Below are 24,276 nucleotides of genomic sequence, written 5' to 3'. Positions count from 1 at the left end.
ATGGCTCACGGGCCCAGCCGCTCTGCAGCATGTGGGATCTTCCTGGACCAGGGCACGAACCCGTGTCCCCTGCATTGGCAGGCGGACTCTCAACCACTGTGCCACCAGGGAAGCCCAACTGCTCATTTTGAAGGACAGAAAAATGTCATTTTGATGGAAGCCCCACGTCTTTTCCCTTACGATTCGCGCTTCGTGTCCCAAGAATTCTTTGCCCATTCCAAAGCTGATTAGGTATTTTTGTTTTCTTCTGGAAGCTTGTGTAAATGCTTATGGTTTTAGACCTATCATAGATTTTGTTTTGTTTTTTGGCCGTGATATGTAGCTTACATGGGATCTTAGTTCCCTGACCAGGGATTGAACCCAGGCCCTGGGCAGTGAAAGCATGGAGTCCTAACCACTGGACCTCCAGGGAATTCTCCCTACCATCTATTTTGTATTAGTTTTTGTATATGGTGTTGGAGAGGAGTCAAGGTTAACTTCCTCGCATACAGATACCCAACCGCTGGTCGAGAAGACTTTCCTTTCCCATGTAACTGCCTCGGCACTGTTGTTGAAAATCAACTCACCGTGTATTTGTGGGGTCTATTTCTGGATTCTATTCCATTTCATTGATCTATTTCAGCCTCAGCAAACTTCTTCTATAAGGGCCAGACAGTAAATATTTTGCGGTTTGCAGGCCACGTGGCCTCTGTTGCAACTACTCAACTCTGTCAGTGTATCATGAGAGCAGCCAGTCGAGGGTCAGATCCAGGAGCAAGAAGGCGCATTCCCGACAAGCCCCTCTACTCCTCTAAGCTTATCAACGTACCTACGCTGGTCTGCTTTTGAAACTGTCATTGCAGCTGTCAGGCTTTGTCCATCGCTACGCCTGTACATTTCTATTGTTCTACTGGCTATTAAACACTTGACGTTTCATAGTCTCCACTCACTTTGAAATCAAAATTGACAACTTCTAAGGAAAAAAACACCAGGAAGATTTGTTTGGGAGTGCACTGTAACGCTAGTATTAACTGAGCATTTACGCAGTCTGAGCACTGTTCTGTTATATATGGTAAATGTGCTACACCTGATCTCACAGCTCTGTCACCTGCTGGCTGAGCATCCTTGCACAGGACTATTTAACTTGCCTGTCCCTCTTATTCACGTGTGAAATGAGGGTACTATCTATCTCACAAAATTGCTGTGAAAACAAGTTAATGCACGTAGAAGCTTTTAGAACAGTGCTTTAAGAACTCATTTTCTGTTAACAAGTGGAGAATTGTACAGGAGAAACAAAACCAGACCACTCAATGCCTTACGGAAGGCAGTATGAAACAGTCAGCTGAGGGGTCCCTGCCTTTAAGCATTTAGAACCCACCTAGGGTAAAAAATTCAAAGGCAGCACTGTGTCGTCTGTTCATTATGTAAGTAATGAACGATTGGTACAGTCGGTAAGGGCAAAGCCAGCACGCACTGACTGCTGAAAACAAATGGCCGAGCCAAAAAGGCATCAGTAAGGACGGGAACAGGATCCAGAGAGAAGAAACCGAATCGAAGCAAAGAATGAACACCAGCTATGGAGCGAGACAAGGAACACGACTCCTGGCCTGTCACCGTGGTGCAAAAGCAGTGGACAATGGACAAACGAAGGGACATAGCTCTGTCCCAAGAAAACCACCTGTAAACACAGGTGTTGGGCCAGAGCTGGCACGTGGGAGGTAGCCGACCCTGAAGCTGAAAAATGACTAAATCCATCTGCCTGGAGTGAAGGTGCTTGAGTTTTCTGGAGGTTCAGCTTGCAAACAGAACCACAGGCTCAAAGCCAGGATTTAGAAAGGCCAGTAGGTGACCTTAGGGGGTTGAGAAGTGAGGAGACAGCACATACTAACATTTATGAAGTGTTTACAGTAAGGCAAGAACTGTTCTATGTGCTTTAGATCCATGAACTCGTGGCTGTGGTTTCCCCATCGGACAGAAAAAGCAGCTGAGACAAAAAGAAGCTCTCCATCCTGGGTGGGTGGGGCGGCCTGTGAGTGAATGCCAGCCCCGGCCCGGAGCCCACGGCTCTGAGCGCTCAGCGGGGCCTGCGGGATCCGGGGGCCCAGAGGTGTGTGCCCAGACTAGCACAGGGGGACGTGGTGACTAGCTGGCTCTGGGGCATTGATAACAGCCAGGGGGACACTTGCTTATGCGAACAGACGGAGGAGGGAAAAGGAGCAGCTGTGACACAGCATCACGTTCTAAACACCACTATGGAACACCTGAGAAATTCTGCCTCCAAAGCTACCTCCTGGGGCCGGATGCCAAAACCCCAGGCTTGGGAGGTGTTATACACGGAGGACAGACACAGCACAAGCTCGCAGCAGATCCCCCGAACAAAGTGCACGGAGCCCCTGCGCGTCGGGCTCTGGCTGCTCCTGCCATTTGGGCAGGACAAGCCCCCGAGCCCGCGGACAGCAGGCTCTTTCCTGGGTGCAGCTGCCCGGCCTCCCCGGCGCAGGATCTGGTGCATGCAGCACGAGAGCTGGTGTCAGGAAGCCTGACCCGTCAAAAACCAATGGTGGTTCTCTCATTAAGGCCCCACACCCTGTCTAGTTATTAAAGCCCAAGCAAGGTACAAGAGAAGACTTCTAGAAACAAAGAATCAGGCTTTATTTTGTTGTTGTTTTTTTAATACAGGTATGGTGTAGTAGACATCTGTTAGTCTCGCATTCAGTATGGCCAACCCACAGAAATGAAAGTAGAAACTCAGTGAGCTTGTGCTCGCTCCTGCCCCCGGGGCTGACACCCTCCCACCCCCAACAGCCTTTGTGCTGCCCACCCGTGCCCCCTCCCTGCCACGCGAGTCGAGCAGAACAAAACACCACCCCAAGGAGAAACCCTGAGTGCCCTTTCATCAGCAGTGGGTGGGATGAAGTAAGACACCGTGTTTACCTTGGGTGGGATGGAGAAGCCAAGCAAATCCAGACGGTACAGGGGCAGCGCGTGCACCCCTGGAGCCAGGTCGGTGCCCACAAAGCTCTCCACCAGGCGAGACAAGAGCGTGCCGTCCTTCCACAGTCCCCGAGGTCCGGGCCGCATCAGTCAGCATCCTTGAGACAAGCGAAGGGCGCCCTGTCCTCTGGCAGTGCTAGAGTCCTGGGGAGAGCACCCGAGGACAGTGTCTTCTGAGAGGAGCTCCCAACAGAAAGGGTCCCTGAGGAGGCGCGCAAAGGCCAGGCACAGCAGCCCTGCCGTCTGTCCCAGGGGCACTGCCGACTCCACTGTCCTTGAGGGCTAGGTCTGCCTCGGGAAACCTCATGAAAGGTTTCCACACCATTTACAATGGAAAAGTAAATCAGAAATAAGGCATTAGACACTTGATGTTTTATTTCCACACGCAATGTAACGTTTAGGCACGCTGCTTGGGATGCTACTTCTAAAAAAAATCGTTGGCCATTTTTCAGAATATCCTTTTGGTTTTAAATACTGGTCAGGAAAAACAAATGATGTAAAAATACGTGAATAATTTTCTATTACAGAAATGAAAAACTGATTTGCATCTAAAAGTGCAGGAGGTGAAGTAGTTTAACCCTTTCACCAGACAGTACGGCAATATACGATATATTGCTTCAGCTGCTTGAGAAGGCTGTGATGTATTTTTATACTGACATAGAAAATTATAAATTACACTGAATTAGTATCCATAATCACTATATATGTACACAAACCAGTTCTTAAAAAAAAATACACTGGTTTAGAATTTACGAGTGAAAACCTCACAAGGTACAGTAAAACAATTAACATGCTCAGGTGCCGGATTTTGATTTCTAGTTTAAAAACACTAGCCTGTAAAATGAACGCACTCTAATTCCATTAGCAGCACGAGCATTTCCCCACGGACTTGCCTAATACGATTTAGGTATGTGAGATACGCAGATTGTATGATTTAGGTATGTGAGATACGCAGATTGCTCTGAAACGTTCATTGGTGTTGCTTGTTAACAAGGTAAATTTTGGTGAATGGGTTAAAAGGCAGATGAACAACCAAAACAAAACAAAAAACAAAAACAAAAAAACCCCCAAACCACAGGCCAGGTACACTCCGAATATTCTAGTGTTTCACCCGGAGGGGACAATCAGTTCAAAGCAAACAAGACTTTAACAGAACGTATGGCCTTTACAATAACATCAATTTATCAACTAAGTTGTAGCAATAAATACTTAATCTCTACCAATAGACTTACATTTTTGATCCGCTTTAAACAATACAGAAAAACAGTTACCAATCAAAAACTGGTTATAAAAAGAACACCAAGTATTTCTTATTCAAAATCACTTTTGTAAGTTAGAACAACCAAAATAACACTTAGAGGGCATCTCAATCCTATAACTCCTCGCCAACCTGGAAGGAAAAATGAATTCAGAAACTTTGTACAAGGTGAAAAATGTATGAAAACTGCCTAATACTTTGGTCACACTAATAACTGTCAAATAGTTATGTTTCAAATACAATAGATCTGTGTGTTCACTTTTATAAAACTATTCTTACAGCCATTTTAACTATAGTATTACTACTATTATTACATGGGTGGCAAGGATCTTATTTCACAGGCTACCCATTATTTAGAACAATACAATATAAACATACGCAAAAATTCTTGGTATTTGTCAATGTGCAATATTTGTACGCTTCTGGGTCTCTCTGTACAACGTCTTAGACTCTAAGAATATAAAGGTTGCTGGTCCTGATCCCTTGCAGAGTGAGTGCAGCAGCGGTGGCTCGGCGGGCTCCCGACGCAGCCCCGGACCCCCGCACGGTGGCTAGCCTGCGGTCCCGCCGTCCAGCAGCAGCAGCAGCGGCAAGCGGAGCTCGCTCATCCATACGGGGACCGTTAACCGCCGCATCGCCCGGCAATGCTCGACTGCTCAGTCCTGCGGGGTGAGACCAACTCCGTGTAGCTCCCCGAGGGTGGGGAGCGTTTATTTGAATATTGTCTACGCAGTGCCTAGCACAAGCCCTGCACTCAGCGGTTACTTCATGAAATGCTTCTTAAGTACATTTTCCTAAAGCTCCAGAAAATCTAACTGAACAGCTCTAAGCTTCAGCTCCGGTGAACTAAGCACTTAGCAAGGGCTGCAGAGGAGCAGGGGCTCCGTGAGACCCACCACGCCTCAGCCTCTCAGAAGCACAGGGACAGACTGGTCAGTGGTCCCCGAACCTTCAGGAGCTATTTGCTCAACCCTCCTCTTCAAAAACACCTCGTTCTCTGTTCTTATATTGGCAATCCATATAAAATTTCCTTGATAAAAATAGGAATTTTGCTACTGGGGGCTGGGGGCGGGGAACGACAAACGTTTGTAAAAGGACCAACTTTGAGAACAAAGGTTGTGCGCTTTAACACGTGCTCCTCCCGAAGCAAACATCAGGGGTGATGCTGTGTGGGGCAGGGTGGGGGGAGAGGGGGATATGAAAGGAACAAAGTGGTGACAGGGTACCCAGGACCTTCCTGCCGAACTACAGTGTGACCTACGTCTCATGAACGAGACTTGGGAAAAGATGTTTAGAGCTGAAACTGGGAAGCACAAGCACTCTTGAACCGGCACTCCAACTTTACAGTGCTTCAGACCCCTGCTAATCCTAACAGAGACCCGCGAAGTTAGCTCCACTCACACAGCAGACTCTACCTACATTCCATGGTGTCTCAGTGTATCACAGAGACACAGGCACCAGCATTCTGGAACCAGACGCAGCCGGGCACATGCCCTGCCTTCGCCACTTACAAGCTGTGTCTTAACCTCTCTCAGCTCAGTTTTCTCCCCCTGTAAAAGGGGGACAATAACCCCCGCCCCCGTAAAGAGATAAGTATACAACGTATGCAAGGTACCTGCTTGCACACTGCTGGCACAGATACCATACATACTTAATACTGAAAAATAAAATTCTGTGGCAATGAAAAGCTCTACGTGCAATAGTGCACATCTGTCAACCTCAAAATTAATATTTGGTTGTGACAGGAACCATCTCGGTAAGACTGCATACAGAAATTCCCAAATGGCTATCTTCATTGTCAACAGTGCCGTAAATTGCTTTTAGAATGCAAATGTGACACATCAGAAAACCTACCTCTGTCCCCGCCAAAACAGCAGCTCAGATGCCCCGACTGCCCTACCTGAAGTGGGACTCCTATTCCTTCATCCAGCTTTATTTAGGCTTCATGTCCCTATATATTATCTGCGGGGTCTGTTTTGCTACTGTTTTATCACCAGGCCTAAACCGGTGGCTGCTGCACTCATGTGTGTGTTGGATGGAGGAAGGACAGGCAGCCAAGTGATGCGCCCTCTTCTCCCACTGGCTCTCCCCACCTTTCTCCTCCACTGCCTGAGTCCTGCAGATTGGGAGAGGCAGGGCTCCACATCCCAGATGTGTCTCTGCACGAAGAGCAAGTGGGTCCCCCGAGGCAAACCACTTCTGCGACTCCAGAGCCAGTAACCGATCCCACAGGCTGGCTGTATCACTCATGTCAGAGAAACCAAGAACACACTCCAGGAGCAAACGCACTCCAAAGTGGGACAGGTTAGATATCTTCAGGCAGTTTCTCCATATAAGGAAATTTACAGGGAGACACTAGGGAGGTGACAATGACTGCCTTAGGTTATTACACCTACAGAGGACCTTTGAGAAAACATACCAAAGACCCTAGGCAAAAAGTGACTTGCCCAAACCTTAGATGCACAGCTGGGGCTGGCCCCCTGCAGCCGGAGTGCCATCCCGTCTCCTCCTCCCAAAGCATGCCACTAGAGCCAGCACGCACAAGTAGTTCTTATAATTAATAGTTTTATACACACACACAAGTTTTTAATTACAAAAGCAAACCCCTCATCCCCAGCTGTAATTTCCATGAGAGAAAACAAAAGCAGGGTTTCCTACACTATGAACATACAGGTTTACTGACCAGTGAACAGAGAGTGCCCCCTGCTGGTTCCCACTGGTTTACACTGCCCCTAAAATGCCTAGATTTGGCGGGCACCAGGTGAGAGGGCAAGTACTTCTTGGAAATGGCTTTAAAAGTTACTTTATTCCTTATGGAAGGAATATACAAACTTGGATATATTTCAATTAAAACAGTTCAGTCTGCGTAGCACTGAGCGAAGGTCCCTGTGGTCCAAGGGCAAGTCCTGAACTTCCCACACAAGCTCTGGAGCAACAGGAAGGCCGCCCTCGCCCTGCCTGTGGGGCTGCACATCAGCCCAGGGTGGCCCTTGCGGGCTGGGGCTCTGGCTGGGCCTGTCCCTCCAGGCCACGGCTCAGTCTAAGCAAAAGGTGACTAAAGGGGCTTCCTCTGGTGGCGCAAGTGGTTGAATAGTCCGCCTGCCGATGCAGGGGACACGGGTTTCAGCCCCGTCCAGGGAAGATCCCACGTGCCACGGAGCGGCTGGGCCCGTGAGCCATGGCCACTGAGCCTGCGCATCCGGAGCCTGTGCTCCGCGATGGGAGAGGCCACAACAGTGAGAGGCCTGCGTACCATAAAAAAAAAAAAAAAAGTGACTAGACAGATAACGTCACATTTCAAATCCCTTGGCACTGGTGGTGGGATTTTCACACTTCATCCGGACAAGATAAATATTTTGCAAAACAAAACCAAAGAGGGACTCATCTGAGAGTGGAGAGTATTTAGCCACACACATGAAAGGGTCTCCAGGAAAGCCCTCCCGTGTGTCAAGGGGACACATCTGTGGGAACCGGGCACTAGGGAGCAGCTTGTGTGTGCCTGGCAGCTGGGTGACTACGGCACTGAGGGAACCCAATCCTGGAAGGGCTCAGTATCAGCCTCAACCTGGTGCCTCATCAAGAAAAAAAAAAAGGGGGGTGGGGGTGGGGATATGCCAGCATGAGAGACCCTTCCAGCCCAAATAATTTCTCACAGAGCCAGTGATGTTACTGAATCTCCAAAAACCGGTTAGTTTTCAGCTTCTGCAGTAGGAGATAACTGTTACGTCTACGTTCTCAGCTCAGTCACCCTGATTACCATACGGAACTGAGAAAAAGCTTCTGTGCAAGTCACTGCACACCTGAGGACAACGTAACGACCCCCCACCGCCATACCAGCTTCCCTCCCAGCTCCCAGGAGACAAAGCCAGAGCAGGGCCCAGGCAGGACGGCCGGAAGCAGGTGGTTACCTCTGCTCTGGGCTGCTGCTGGGGGGCCGGGGGGCTGCAGACTTCCCCTCTGCCGTCTCCAGGCTCTCCGCCACATCTTTACAAGCAGCATCTTGAGAGGTAGACAGTTTTCCTTCCTCACTGCAGTAAAGAGGACGACAGGCAGCGTTAGACGCTCGACGCGGCAGCACCGGGTGGAGGAGGAGGGCGCATGCACTTGGCTCTGGAAGTCATGGCGGCCATGGATCCAAGCCCCGGGGCTGAGCATGCTGGTGGGCGGGGGGTATCACAGGGACCACAGACACGACTGGGAAACCATGGAAGGGGAGGATCACACACAACTGGGAGCCGAAAGAGGGACCATGTAATGCAGCTGGTGTCTGGTAAAGAATGGTCCCCCATCACTGTACATACCGGTAGGATTTCAACACTCTGAAGCCAAGTGTGCAAAACAGAAAAAGAAATGTACAAGAGTTTCAGAATACTCCTATAAATGAGGTATTTGGGGGAATAATATGTCGACGACTGCACATAAGCAGAACTGCAGACTCGGTGAAGGTGTCAAAGGAACCTGTTTGAAGGAATGAGTCTTTAGTTCAAGATTTCTGCCTTCAGGGCCAATCCCCCACCAGCTTGCTGGCTGATGTCGCGTGAGCCACGCAGCCTGAGCCAGGTCCTCTGACTGCGTGAGAAGGACAAACCATGAGGGAAAGAGAGCCAGGAACAGTGGCCAGAAAGGTAAAAACCGGTCCCGAGGGGTCACAGAGAGGATTGGGGAAACAAAACATGAAAGGATGATTTTCCCCTTAGATACAGCTCTTGCAGAGAAAGACAAGGAGCAAATGCCTGTCAACTGTCTGTGGGCGGGGCATTTAGACTTCTGCCTATCTCGTGTCTGGCATCCCACTCTGACACAATCTCGTGTCTGGCATCCCACTCTGACACAATTCCAGACGGCACTGAATTGAGCTTAAGGGCAGCTGAAGGTCCCCTCCGGGACAGTCCATCGTTCTCAGTGTGGGTCCTGTCTCAGATTTGCTTAGGAAGAAACTCACTTTAGGATGACTTCTCGGTGGCTTTCACACGGGTCTGGCAACTTACAAGGAGGAAAGTGAATGGAAGTCTAGCTCATTACTCTTCCTAATTTATCCCCATTCTCCACTCCCTGCCCACCAAAGCAACTATCCTGATGTGTTCAATACATGTTACTTTCATTCTTGTGCGTGTATTCTGAGACACATCACTGGCCTGGAACCGCACACCTCCCTGCATTTATCTCTGTACCAGCACAGTCTGGAGGGCCATCTTTTCCTGCTGCCTGTAGCACAGCATCCCACGGTGCACACCTCCCGTTCTACCGCGTTCTCACAGCGACCGGTGCCTCTGTGCACGGGGCTGCAACGCTGCCACTGCCTGCTGGGGCCCCGGTGGACCCGCTGGGACACTTCTTGGGGCTCTACACCCAGGAGTGGAAAATGCTGGTCATCCTTCCAGCCAGCATGCCCACCAGCAGGGCGACAGGGCTCCTGTAGCCCCAGAGCCCCACCAATACTCAGCATTTCCCACCCTTCCAATTCCTGCCAGTCTAGTAAGAGGTGCCTGATATGAATGAGTTTTGAGTATCTCTTCTTAGTTTTGCCCCTTTGGGTTTCCTTGTCTGTATACTGCCTAATGATATTTTTTGCCCATTTTCTGATTTGGGTTTTCTACATCTTTTCCTTACTGGTTTGAATATTAAATGTTAATTTCTGACTGATTTACAGCTGTAAGCTTTCTCCCCCTCAATTTGCCATCTGCCTCTTCATTTTGTCTACAATATTTTATTAGCCAGAAATTCTTAAATTTGATGTAATCCAACTCTATTCTTTGCATGAGGTTTATGCTTTTGGAGGTTGCTTTTTTTTTTTTGGGGAGGTTGCTTTGTTTTGTTTTGAAAAAGAAGTCCTTTTCTGTCCACAGGTCAGGATACACTGCATTTTCTTCTAACTACCATGAGACTCTGGCCACATCACTTAACTCCAGTATATCGTTTTCGTCATCTGGAAAGTGGGAGGATAGCCATGGTACTTATAGGGTCCTTGAAAGAAAGAAACGAGTTAACACGTGAAAAACATCTGGCACAGCGCCGGGCACACAGGAGGCGCTGCACGTGTGCTCTCACCCTTCGTGCTCAGGCTTCACTGGTTCCCTTAGAGTGAGCCCACCTCCATCACCTGCTACGCCATCCGCCTTGGGACTGAGCTCTCTCTCACCACAGTGGCCCCTTTAACTATCTGTGTGCTAATATTACACTGTTTTCAGTATTTTGACTTTGCAGCATGACCAGTACTGCCAGGGTAAGTCTCTTATTTAACCTTTCTTTCTATGGCTCTCTAAGCAATTTGGGAAACTTTTTATTCCACATGAATTTTAGAATATGCTTCTCAAGTGTCTTAAAAATCCAACTGAAATTGTGACTGGGACTGCACTAAACTTACAGATTAATTTGGTGATGGTGGGTGTCTCTGCAGCACTGAGCTGTCCCATCTCGTGATGGCCTTCACTTGTCCAGATCTTCTTCTGTGGCTTCTTTTATTAGCACTTTCGAGTTTTCTCTATAGATATCTGGGTTAAGATAATTCCTAAATAATTTATAGTTGGATGTATTTTGTGACTGGCACTTTCCTTTTTATTCTATATACAACCTAGTTGCTTATTACTGATGTAGAGAAAGGCTACTGATTTTTAAAATTGCTCTTACCTGGCAGCTTTGCTGAAATCTTACAAGCCTGCTACTGACCTAGTTGTAGTTGATCATTATCACCTGCAAATAATCAGTTTCATCACTTCCCATCTCATCTTTACCTATACCTCTATTTCTTTTTCCTTTCTTCTTAACACTCCCCAGGACTGCCTATACAGTGGCAGTGACAATGGGCATCCCTATTTGCTCCTTCCATGAAAGTTAATGCAACTAAAATTTCTTCATTAAGTATACTTTTTGGTGTAGTGTTTTGGTATTTAGCTTTTACCAAGTTAAGGAAATTCATTTCTCTTCCTGATTTGCTCAGTGTTTTAATCATATATAGCTTTTTTCAACAGCTTCATCAAAAACATCAAATGACCTTCTTTCACTCTGTTAATATGCAGTGAATTACACTGACAGATTTCTTGCTGCTGAACCATCCTTGCAGTCCAGGGATAAACTCTAACTGATCATTATGAACTATTTTTAGTATACTGTCGGGTTCAGTTAGCAAATATTTTATATAGGATGTTTGCATTTAATTTGCTTGCAAGTGACATAAGCTGATCATTTTCCGTAATTATCCTTATTTGTTTTGGAATTAAGATTTCACTGCCTCATAAAAAGATAAAGGCAGCTTTTGTACTTTTTCTATTTTCTGTAACAATTTAGATAGGAATTAATAGATTAACACGCACGGAGGGACTTCCCTGGCGTTCCTGTGGTTAAGACTGCGCTCCCACTGCAGGGGGCATGGGTTCCATCCCTATTTGGGGAACTAAGATCCCACATGCCTCATGGCACAGCCAAAACAACAAACAAACAAACAAACAAAAATGCACGGAATAGCACTGAATCATTGATGTCACTGACGCGAGGCTGAGGCTGACCCGTTAGTCTGCTCCTTGTTTTCCTCCACCAATAATGGGCTTGTTTGTACTCTTTGTCAACTTAAAAGAGTTATTATTAGATTGTGTCTCCTCCTTTGATATTAGGTTCTTCCTATATCCTGCTACTGCATGTTTCTTTGCTGGTTACGGCTTGTCTTTTCATTTTATTGTGTCTTTTGGAATACTTGAAATTAAATAAAGTCAAATTTATTAATCTTTCCCCTTATGGTTTGGCTTTTTTATGGTTAAGAAACCCTTTACCATAGAGCTGTAAGATACTCTCTTATGCTGTCTTCTGAAAGTTGTACTTTTGCCTTTCATACTTACGCTCATTGAGAGAGAGATTTAATTTTATTTTTCTCCAACATTGGATAATCACTATTTATTAGTCCCTTCCTTCCTCACCAGCTTATGTCACCCTAACACGTAAGTGTGGGGGTCTGTCTGTTGGTACAACTCTGTGCCTAGGTCACACGCATCATCTCAGTAACAGTGAGTCTTGCTGCCTAATACCGTGAAGCCCCCTCACTTTACCCTCTTTAACATGATCTTGGCTATTCTTGGCTCCCCTTGATCTTCTCTGGGACTCTCACAATCTGCTTCTCCCTTTCATAAAAACTCCATTGGGAGTTTGATGAGAAATACGTTCATTTTATAGATTAATTTGTTAAGAAATGCCAAAGATATCGTCCCATTAGCAAACATGGTATATCTCCCTATTTATTTAGGCCTTTGTTTTTTTTTTCAGTCTTAGTTATAGACAGCGTGTAACTTTTCATTTAAAAAGGGGGAGGGACACATCTAAGACATCTTGTGTTGGCTTATAAGGTGCAATTGATTTGTGGGTTCATCCAGTAAACTTGTTAAACTTTCCTCATAATTCTAATATTTACCTACAGATTCCACTGGAATTTTTTATGTAGAAAATCATAACCTACAAACAAACAGTAACCATTTTATCTCTTTCAAATCTGTTTTTATTTATGCTGCATGTGCTAAGACCAGCAGCACAGTGCTGAAGGGAAGCAGTCACTGCAGGGTTCGCTGTCTGGGTCATGTCTTTGAAGGGACTATTTCTTCAAAATAATGCTTCACCGTTAAGAATAAAGTCTGCTGTAGACTTTCAGTAGACACTTTTATCAGTAGCTATTTTCTATTCCTAGGTTGCTAAATAGTCACAAACAACTTTCATTTTTCTCAAATGCTTTTCTGTCTACTGAAGGTGCAAAGGGTTTGTCTCCTTTTATCTGTGAATTACCTTCAATAATCTTTACAATGTTAGAACACCCTTACATTCATGCAATACATCCTTGGTCATGACTTGAAAACACACTGCTGGATTTGGTTTGCTAGCTTTTAACTTTAAAGTGCTCCACATATAGACCCACACATGAAATTAGCCTACAACTATTTTTTCTTTCATGCTTTGCTTGACTTCATGAGTTGGGAAGCATTACTTCTCGTGATCTGAAAGGGTCTGTGTAAGATGGAGACCAGAGCTCTAGGCACTGGTTTAGTTGCAGTCTGTAGGTTTTTTTTGTTTTGTTTCTGTTTTGCGGTACGCGGGCCTCTCACTGTTGTGGCCTCTCCCGTTGCGGAGCACAGGCTCCGGACGCGCAGGCTCAGCGGCCATGGTTCATGGGCCCAGCCGCTCTGCGGCATGTGGGATCCTCCCGGACCGGGGCACGAACCGTGTTCCCTGCATCGGCAGGCGGACTCTCAACCACTGCACCACCAGGGAAGCCCAGTCTGTAGGTTTCGACAGAACTTTTTCATTACTCTTTCAGTTTTAAGTTTTTCATCTTCATTATGATTCCTTGTTGATCCATGAGTTTAGAAGTGAGGCTATTTCCAAATATGTTTTTTTAAAGCTATCATTTTGCTACTGAATTCTGCTGACTGCATTATGTCTGGAGAAAATGATCTGTATAGTACCAAACCTTTGGCTTGGATGGTCCAAGCTTTGCAGCCTGCCTGTATCCAGTGCAATTCCTATCATGGCTAGAAATTGTCAGTTTTTTATACTCACGTATTTTGAATCCATCAGTGTTCTGAACCTACAGTCTCCTAAACACTATTAAAAGGGGAGGGGTGGGACTTCCCTGGTGGTCCAGTGGTAAAGAATCCTCCTTACAATGCAGGGGACGCGGATTCGATCCCTGGTCAGGGAAGATCCCACATGCTGCGGGGCAACTAAGCCCGTGTATCACAACTACTGAGCTCGCGCACCTCAACTAGAGCCCGCGTGCCACAAACCACAGAGCTCGCGTGCCACAACTAGAGAGAGAAAACCACACGCCACAACTAGAGAGGAGCCCGCACGTCGCAACGAAAGATCCTGCGTGCCTCAATGAAGACTCAACGCAGCCATAAATAAGTAAATAAATAATCTTTAAAGAAAACGGGGGGGGGGGAGGACCATTTAATGAACCAAACTCCATCTCTTTGCTAAGATTTGATGAATTTAACGGAGATATTAGAAAGATGTCAGGCTAATGTCTGAACCCACATTTGAATCAAATTAAAGCTGTTAATATCTGCGGTCTCTGTCCCCTCTGCCTCCCCCGCCCCTCCAACAACCTGCAGCTGCCAGCACGCTGTAGCCCTGGTTACCTTTTGAAGACCGCGGTTTCTGTCTTGGCGTCCACAGTGAGGCTCAGAGTTTCCTTCACGCCGCCATTCATCACTGTCTCAGTTACCTTGTCTGTACTTTCTGCATCCTCCTCTCCATCAGAGCTGGCTTCCATGGCCACACTGCCTGGCGCTGAAAAGGACACACAGCTGAACGTCACGAACCATCTGTGCAGACCCAGCCACCCAACGTTACCTCTACTGCTTGAAGAAGGAGGAAAGTGACATGATCTGCCTGTTGCTGCCTCTTAGCGATGCCCACAGGAGAGAAGCTGCGTGGGTTCCCCGCAGCGTAGGACCGGTGAGTCCCCCGGTCTCCCAGCTACCTGCACACCCAACTTTCTCCCAGTCAACTCTCCTGCCCCTCATGTTCTCCAGTTTCCCAGCGCAGGACGGGTGGTCGTATATTCTACAACCACAACCCACCAGAACCCAGTTCATGGTTTATCCATGCACCCTTCTCATTCATCCTTCTCCTCTCACTTGTCCCACACTTGGGTCCTATTCTTTTCATTTTTTAAAGTTACCTTTTTGTGGTTCCCTGTGGATTATTTCTTTGTTCTATAAGAGGGAGCCATGGGGTATACCGGTTATGAGTGTAGGCTCTGAAGTCAGACTTCCTGAATTCACACCCAGCCTTACCACCTTACCACTTACCACCTCAGAGCCCAGGGCAAAGACACCAACCTATGCCTGAGTTTTCTTATCCACAAAATGGGGGTATTTGAAACCACCTGTAGAACCGCTGAGGGACAAATTATGTCATCTATATATAGAATGTTTACAAAATACTAATTTCTGGGTTTATTAACTTCCTGCCCCTTGGGTCCTGTGCCCTCTACCTGTACCCTCATTTCCTTTCTAAGGACTGGCTTCTCTGTTTCCTCCACATACTATCCACGCCCACTCCTCGCCCCCTCACTAACCTCCGTGCTCTCCCCCCACCTCCCACGCCCCTCATCAGGTTGAAAATAGTTCAGGGCCTATGCAAGGAACAAGTGCATGTTTTGAAAAAGATAGCCACTGGATACCCTTGACCATTTCACCTAGTCACAAAGGTGGGAAGGAAATAAACCACCACAGAGCCTGAAATGTGCCCAGACATACACATATGCACCAAGAAAGCAAACTCCAAGGGACGAAAGAGCTGGGTGCAAGATGGGTTTGGAGCACACATGACTAGTTCTGGTTTTACTCACCCTGCGTGCTGTAAGCTAGGCCATTCATCCTTTCTGGGCCTGTTTCCTCTCCCGTCTTGAGGGAACCGAATGACTGGTAACTTAGATCCCTTACTGTTCTAGGATCAACATGCTGTGGTTCTGGCAAACATACACAACTTCTTTTCCTCAACAGCCCTGCTCACATCAGACCCACCATCTCATTTTCCTGGGTCCTTGGAGCCCCTGAACTTTTTTAAAAACCTGCTTTGTGGACAAAGACAACTTTTCCAATCTAGAAAACTCAGCATAAAGTTATAGTGTGAACCACCACCAAAGGAGCGGCCCACAGGCTGTGCCCCGGCGCTCTCTGCACCCACCTTCCGGCTGCACTGCCAGCGCAGCCACACTGGGCGCCAGCGGGCCCACTGGCTCCGTGCTGGTCTCCATTTCCACTGGAGAACTGCTCCTTAAAGAGTCTTTTGTACTTTTAGAAGAGAGAAAATTCAGAGGTTAGCAGTGGGAAACAGACATCAGTTATCATTATTCCCAAAAAACCTTTGAACATCAGTTGCAGTTCCACTGGGGGACACAGTTGGTTACAGACTCCAGTGAATGACACACAGATCTGAGCACAGACGGCGGCTGGGAGTAGCACATGAGTGTGGGTGGGCCGATATTCTGCTCAATCAGCAGGGCAGTCACACAGGGACTTCTCAGAGGTTTCTAGACAGTTTCAAAATGCCCCCAGCCCCTCATGGTCACATAATCACCAGGCTCCCAGGGCTGGCCCAGCAGTGCGTACGCTGTACAATATGAACCGTATCTACAGGGCCACTTTACAAAAATCCTTATCACCTCAAGCCAAACTGCCTAGAGGGCCTGGCCCTCTTAATGATATTTAGTGAGAAAACACGGCCTGTGCACAAGGGCTTGTAAAGGTAAGCAAGGTGCTCTAACAACATTCTCAAGTAACCAGAAAAGCAAGAGCTGGAAACCTGACTGTCCTGCACTGGAAGAGTCAGTGAAGTAATTCATCATATTTTGGAGATATTTTCCATAAATCTCACTTTTATCTCTGAATAACGGCTCACTACTATTATTAGAGGTGCTATAAAGTCGCCTCTTTGGTTTGTCTGTAACGGTACATGCTAGTTCATAACAGTTTGTCTTCGTATCTTTTCCATTAGCAGTGACTGTTTAAAAACATCACTGGTTAGGATGGGGAAAGCAACGAAGTCTTTCAAATGGGGTGCTGGAGATTGATTGTTTTTCAGTAGATGAAATAAAACAACGTAATCAAATCAAAGTAAGTCTAACAAGACATGAAGTCCATGTTAATACTCAAATGCTGACAATATTATTCAGGAAACTACAAAATGACAGGTTGCTGTTACTGAGAATTACAGTTAACAAGATTGACAGCCATACCTGTCACACCCCTTAATTTACAGCACTAGACCAGCTACAAGCGAAATACAAGCTCGTATTATCTATTCAATTCAAGATATAGTCTGCATTTTTCTGTAACATTCCACACTGAGGTGTCTGCCAGGAATTCTTTGGCTTCACCTTGTTCCCAAGCCTGTCCCAACACCTTCATCAGCACTGTGATGACTTGCTGGCCATATCTCCCCAGGCTACTTTGTTATGATCTACCCCTTTCCCAGTTCATCCTGGATGAAAGGAGGAGGAGGACTGTTCTTCTTGTAACTCATAGCTGTGTCAATCCCTCCCCCTGCTGATGCTCTATCTTGTTTAAGGCACTATATTCAACTTGGAAGAAAATCAAGGTGACCAACAGTGTCAACAACACCCATGGCATCCTCGGTTCTCCTGTGGAAAGCTTTAGAGAGCTGGTGCACGTGCTCACCTCAGGGAAGACGCGAACTCGGAAAAAGAAGCCCAGCCTGTCTCCTTAGTCGGCACTGGCTCCTCTGTGCTCCAGACGTCAGAGCCCACAGAGTCTAAGGGAGCACCGTGCGTTGTCTCCATGGGGACATCAAAGCTGGCTGACCAGCTGGGCGCTAAAAAGAGGGGAAGGATTTCATTTTGAGAATACCTCAGTAGTTTACTATAACACAAGTATTTTTCAAAAACAGATGTGCAATGATGAAAAGCCCACAGTTGTGGGCCAAGGGCACTCGAATACACCGTGGGTAGAAGCGGACATGGTACAGCCACTTGGAGGGCAGTTTGGTGACATCTACCCTATTATAAAACTGTGTGTTCCCTTTGATCCCTTGGCAATTCCTCTCTATGATTTTTTTCCAATAGAGATTATCACACAAGAATACAAAGCTACACATAAAAGAACACGTTGATGTTCATTTTTTTAATTTTGACAAATGTACCAAGGTTATATTAACATCGGGAGGAAGATGGGTGAAGGGTATACAGCTACTCCCTGACAACCTCTGCAACCTTTCTGTAAATCTAAAATTATTCCAAAACAAATAGTTTATTTTTTTTTTAAAGAAAAGCATGCCGGCTATTCAACTGCAGTAAACTGGAAACAACCTTAATGCTTCCCAGTCCACGCCCGGCCACGCTCCACACTCATGCTTTCCACGGCCGCCCTGCAGTCTACTACCGTTAGCACAAACGACAGGAAGGCTTCCTGTGACATAATAAGGAATATGTGTTTGGTCTCTGACCACCCACCCCCCAAACCCTTGGAACCTCTGAAGTGACAGACGGGTGCTGATGAGATGACTGGCGGCTGGGGGCTCCTGGACAGCCGCAGGGTGGGGGCCGGCGAGGGGCAACCAGGTGGCGAGAGGGTTGGAACTTTCAGACCTAGCCCACCACCCCTTCCCCCAACCTTCTGGAAGGGCAGAGGGGCTGGAAGTCAAGTTAATCACTAATGATCAATGACGTAATCGATCATGCCCACTTAACGAGGTCCCCATGAAAACCCAAACTGCCGAACTTCAGAGCTTCCAGGGTGGCGACTCAGTGTCTGAAAACCTCACCTGCAACCTTAGAAGGGTCAATCTGACAGGCATTTTTGCCTGCCCACCCTATGCAAAGTTCTAGACTCATTCCATCCAAGTCCAAGTTCCACTTCATAACTAAATTAGGCTACACAAAAATGACTTTCCTGTTGTTGTTATCATTCTGGGATATTCTTTCCCAGATTAGCTCCCTAGAATTAGTCTAACATTAAAAACTCAACAGTCCCGAAAACCACTGAAAGAAGCCACAGAGATCGCTGGGGATGGCGGAGGCTCTCCAAGTCAGGGGGGTGAGGCAGCTCAGAGCTCTAGGAGAGGAGCACCCCCCATTCCCCGGCCCCACCTCGACCCCTGTGGACCTGTCAGTGCGAAGGAAGCCCTTCCCAAGGAGCAGAGTCAGGAGGGCTGAGACCTGTAAGGCCGCACCCCATCGAGTAAGGGTGAATGGGACCTTCATCCAGGATGCTCCCCCTCCATCTCTCCCTGTCCCCACACCCAGCTCCAGCGTCACCATGACAGTGGTAGTGAGTCATACCAAGTGTGTGGTCTCTCTCCATGTCACTTATCACCCACCCAGTGACCTCAAAGAACCACAGACTCTGAAATATTATTTAGCCTTAAAAAAGAAGAAAATCCTGCCATATGCTCCAACATGGATGACCCTGGAGGGCATCATGATAAGGGAAATACACCAGTCACAGAAGGACAAATACTCTGTGATTCCACTTAGATGAGGTCCCTAGAGGAGTCAGATTCACAGAGACGGAAGGTAGAATGGTGGCTGCCAAGGGCTGGGGCAGGGGGAATGGGGAGTGGTTACTTAATGGGTACAGCTTCAGCCCTGCAAGACAGAAAAGTTCTAGAGGATCTACTGCACAATAATGTGAATATCCTCAACACCACTGAACCATACACGTGAACACACACACATTCTACAGCTAAAAGATCAGGGTCTCCAGCCTGTCTCTTTCTCGCTGCTGCCTGGCCCCTGTCCTGATCAGCCCTCGCCATTTCTCACATGTAATGGCGAGTCTCTTGCTGGTTTTCCTGTCTCCAGCGTGCCCTTTCTAATCCAGCTCTCACGCTGCTGCCCACAGTGATCATCTCCAAACAGATCAAATACTGTAATTCTTAGTAAAACCCTCAGGAGGAGGAGTACTGCCTTCAGGATAAAATTCTCCTCTGGCCTCTGGCCTCACCTCCACCACCTCACCCTTTTCTTGAGCTATATTAAACAGCTCTGCGCCTTCATTTGAGTTGCCTTCTGTGCAAACTGACTCATCCCTACTTGTCCTTATTATGCATCCCATTCTCTGGGAGGTCTCTGCAGGTGCCTGGGGTGAGCCGGCCCGCCGTCCTCATCACACTGGACGGTAAACCTCTCCATTTCGTCAATAGGTTCTAAGCTCCCGGCACACAGGAGGAACCTGATAAAGGCGCACTGATTTGAACGGTATCACGTCCTCGTGAAGAAGGTGAGCTGGAAAAGGAGAGGACAGAGGATCTGTACTTCCTCTCTGGCTCTCCGTTTTCGGGTCTGTAACACATGGGATTTGCTGGATTACTGCTAAACTCTGAGGTTACGAGGAGGTTGAACCTGACCTCCAGAGCTGGGTTTCAGCCTCTGGAACTGAGTCATAAAAGGCCTTCCTGGGTAACAGGAAGCCCTTTCAGCCTTGAGGAAAGCCCTAGTAGCAACCCGCATGGCTCTTTCACAAAAAAATTTGTCTGGACTCTTAGAAGTTAACAGTATTTTTATAATGCCAGCTAACACAAGTCTTCTTAGCAAGCAGCAAAACATAAATAAGCACTTAGCTGGACAAGTTTTAGGATTACAGGGTTCAGAAACAAACCGTGGAGAACCCATTTAATAACTGTTCGAGCTTTAAGGTGTTTCCTCTGGTTTAACTGCACTCCTGATTCTACAGATCAGTCTTTCCTCATCTTTCCAGAATCTACGGCCTTTCCCCTTTTGCTTTGGTACCCAGTCTCTGTAGCCAGAGGATGGACCTACCAGTGTGCTCTATCCTCTAGCCAGACTCACACAGAAGGTTTCCAAACCGTAAAGAGATGCTCTCCCATCAAAGGTGTAACTTGCTCCTTCCCTTAGGCCCGGTCCTTGAGACTTAAACCTTCAAGGGGACTCAAATGACAACATGTGCTTCAACTTAACTATTCCTTCAGAAGACATCTCAGATACTGTAGGCTATCTCCAACACACAGCGGCTGATACGGAAGAAGGCAACTTACGTTCATTCAGGTCTACCTCCATTTTATCCTCTGTGTTGGCGCTACTGGATTCAAACAAGTCTTGTTTTGCTCCATCTTCTTCTTCAGAGTCTGTACTTTCCTCACTGTCTGTACTCCCCGAGCTAAGGAAAAAAGGGCCAAAATATTTAATGTTGCCTGTCGGCCACCAACTAATCCAAAGAATTCAAAAGTCCTCCAACAACGAAAAGATCGTACTGCACTTCACCTGGATCCAATCTGCCCGTCATTCTGTTAAGACTGATCCTACTCTGGGTCTCCCGCTGTTCTCCCACTTGGGCTTTGCTTGAAGACACAGATCATAATCTAAACAACTGCATTGTTTGGAGGGTGCGTGGAGGTGTCCCCTGGTGGCGTGAATCTGTATTTCCCTAATTACCAAGGATGCTGAGCTTCTTCTCAAGTGCTCATCTTCTTTTCTCAAGTGTTCTTTTCACATCTTTAGCCTATTTTAAAAATTGGGTTGTCTTTTTTATTACTACAGAGTTACGAGAGTTCTTTATATGCTCTACACAGAAGTCTTTTATCAGATATATGATTTGCAAATGTTTTCTCTTGGGCGTACGCTCTGTCTTTTCATTCTCTTAATATTAAGTGTCTTTTGAAGAACAGAAGTGTTTAATTTTGATCATGTTTAACTTATCAAAATTTTCTTTCATGTACAGCACTTTTGGTGTTGTATCTTAGAAATCTTTGCCTAACCCAAGGTCACAAAGATTTTCCAGTATTAAGTTTTCTGGTTTTATGTCTTACATTTAGGCCTAAGATCCATTTGGGTTAATGTGTATATACAGTAAGAGGTATGGACTAAGTTCATTTTTTTACATATAGATGTCCAACTGTTCCAGCACTATGTCTTCCAAAGACTATCCTTTTTCCACTGATCTGCTTTTGCACCTCCACCATGAATCAGATGTCTACATATGTGTGCAGGTCTACTTACGGGTTCTCTGTTCTGTCCCCCTGATCTATTCCCTTTCTTAATTACTGTACCTTGAAGTCAGGTAGTGTTAATACTCTAATGCTGTTCTTAATGAAAGTTGTTTTGGTTATTCTAGGTCCTTTGCATTTCATATGAATTTAAAAATCAACTTGTCAACAGCTACCAAAAAAACCTGCTATGATTTTGTTTGGACTGCACTGAATCTAGATCAATCTGGGGAGAACTGCATCTTAACAGTATTAAGTCTTCCAATTCTTCAACATTTATCAAGTCTTGATTTCTCTCAGCTGTTCTATAATTTTCAGTGTATGGCCTTGCATGCTTTTGTCAGATTAACTCTATATATTTAATATTTTGATGCTGTGAATAGTACTGTTTAGTAATTTTAATTCTAATTGGTTGGCTGCAGTATGTAAAAATACAATTATATTGATCCAAGATTGTGCAATCTTGCTAAACGCACTTTATTGTTCTGGTAGTCTTTTCGTAGATTACAACACATTTTCTACATAGATAGTAACATTGTCTATGAACAAAGGTAATTTTACCTTTTCCTTTCCAGTCTAGAAACCATTTATTTCTTTTTCTTGACTTACTGCACTGGCTAGAACCTCCAGCACAATATTGAAAAGCAGTGGTAAGAACAGATATCCTTGTTTGTTCCTGACCTTGGGGGAAATCATTCAGTCTTTTACCATTAAGTATGATGCTCACTGTAGGTTGACTGGAGAAGCTTTAAAACAAGTTGAAGAAATTCTCTTCTATCTCCAGTTTGCTGAGCAATTCCTATCAGGAATAGATGTTGGATTCAGCCACATGCCTTCTCAATGATTTTCAAATGTTAAACCAACTCTGCATTGCTGGAATAAACCTTGCATGGTCATGACGTATCGTTGCAGTTATTTGCTCTAATTTTTAAAGGAGTTTCTGTACCTACGTTCATGAGAATAATAGGCCACTTTTCTCTTCATACCATGTAATGCAATGCAGCTTTTGGTATCAAGTTACAATGATGTGGCTTCATAGCATGAGATGGGTACTATTCCCTCCTTTTGAATTTTCTGGAAGCTTTTGTACAAAGTGGTGTTATTTCTTCCTGAAATGTTTGTGTAGAATTCACCAAAGAGAAACCATCTGGACCTTGAGTTTTTCTGTGTGTATGTGGAAGTTTATACTAAAAAATTCAACTTTGATACAGGACAACTCGGGTCATCGTTTTTTGCTTGAGATTTGGTAGTTTGTGGCCTTTTTTTTTTAGTTTGTGCCTTTTAAAGATCATCTAAGTTGTCAGATTTATTGGCATAGAGTTGCTCCTAATATTCCTTATTACCCTTTTAGTATCTGTACAATCTGTAGTGATGTCATCTCTCTTGTTCCTCGTATTAATAATGTGTATCTTCTCTTTTTTCCTTGACCATTCTGTCTAGAGGTATATCAGTTTTATTAATCTTCTCAAGGAACAACTTTTAGTCATGACTCATTGATTACAATGATTTCCCTACTGTTTTTCTGTTTTGTATTTCTAGTCATTTCTTAAGGTGGAAGTTGAGGTCACTGATTTGACTTGTTTCTTCTTTTTTAATGTAAGCAGTTAGTGCTAAAAATGATCCTTTAAGTACTGTTGCAGTTGCAAGGTCCAAATCCTGATATACTGTATTTTCATTTTCTCTCAATTCAAAGTACTGTGCAACTTCCCTGTGATTTTTTAAATGTTTCTTTTTGGGTTAAGATTGATTGACTGATTATTTATTCATTTATTTAATTTATTTATTTTTGGCTGCACTGGGTCTTAGGTTGCAGCACATGGGATATTCGTTGAGGTATGCAGGCTCTTGCTGCAGCATGTGGGCTTCTCTCTAGTTGTGGTGTGCAGGCTCCAGGGCACGTGGGCTCTGTTGTTGTGGCGTGTGGGGTTCCAGAGCACATGGGCTCTGTAGTTTGCGGTAGGCAGGCTCTCTAGCTGAGGTGAACGAGCTCAGTAGGTGTGGCGCGCAGGCTTAGTTGCCCCGTGGCATGTGGGATCTTAGTTTCCTGACCAGGGATCGAACCCGCGTCCCCTGCATTGTAAAGCAGATTCTTTACCACTGGACCACCAGGGAAGTCCCTCCCCTGTGATTTTTTTCTTTAACTCATGTGTTATTTGTTTCCACATATTTGGAGATTTTCTAGAGATCTGTTACTGATTTCTAATTTAATTCCATTGGGGTCATACAAGTATTTTGTATGACTTGAAACCTTTTTACTGAGACTTGCTTTATGGCCCAAATATGATCTCTCTTGGTAAATATTTCATGTATACTTGAATATATTTACTGGGAGAGGTGTACTGAAATATCTGAATTGTGGAATATGCCTATTTCTCTTCACAGTTCTATCAGTTTTTGCTCTATTTTGAAGCCCTGTTATTAGATATGTAGACATTTACAACTGGCATTATGTCCTTCTAATAACCCCTTTATGACCTTTCCTTTGAAATCTACTTTAATATTAATATAGATCCCTCTACCTTTAATTTAACCTGTTTAAAGTTTTTTTTAATTTAAGTTTTTAAATAATTTATTTCCCATCTGCAGCATAAATCAGGCTT

At 45.6% G+C, this 24,276-nt stretch overlaps 1 protein-coding gene across 1 annotated transcript in view; it reads right to left on the bottom strand.

Annotated features, from left to right (window-relative positions):
- Positions 1-2,607: 2,607 nt before the first annotated feature.
- The window catches only part of PPP6R3 (protein phosphatase 6 regulatory subunit 3), a 126,208-nt gene continuing 104,539 nt past the window's right edge, over positions 2,608-24,276 (bottom strand). The window contains 6 exon segments of the mRNA XM_032641257.1: positions 2,608-3,117; positions 8,140-8,259; positions 14,347-14,497; positions 15,902-16,008; positions 17,395-17,548; positions 20,729-20,850. Coding sequence (XP_032497148.1) covers positions 3,060-3,117; positions 8,140-8,259; positions 14,347-14,497; positions 15,902-16,008; positions 17,395-17,548; positions 20,729-20,850 — 712 coding nt within the window. The 3' untranslated portion in view covers positions 2,608-3,059.

Source organism: Phocoena sinus, chromosome 8 (genome assembly GCF_008692025.1).
Source record: "Phocoena sinus isolate mPhoSin1 chromosome 8, mPhoSin1.pri, whole genome shotgun sequence".
Lineage (NCBI taxonomy): Eukaryota > Metazoa > Chordata > Mammalia > Artiodactyla > Phocoenidae > Phocoena > Phocoena sinus.
Note: the sequence above shows the minus strand (reverse complement) of the source record. Positions and strands in the feature narration are given on the sequence as shown.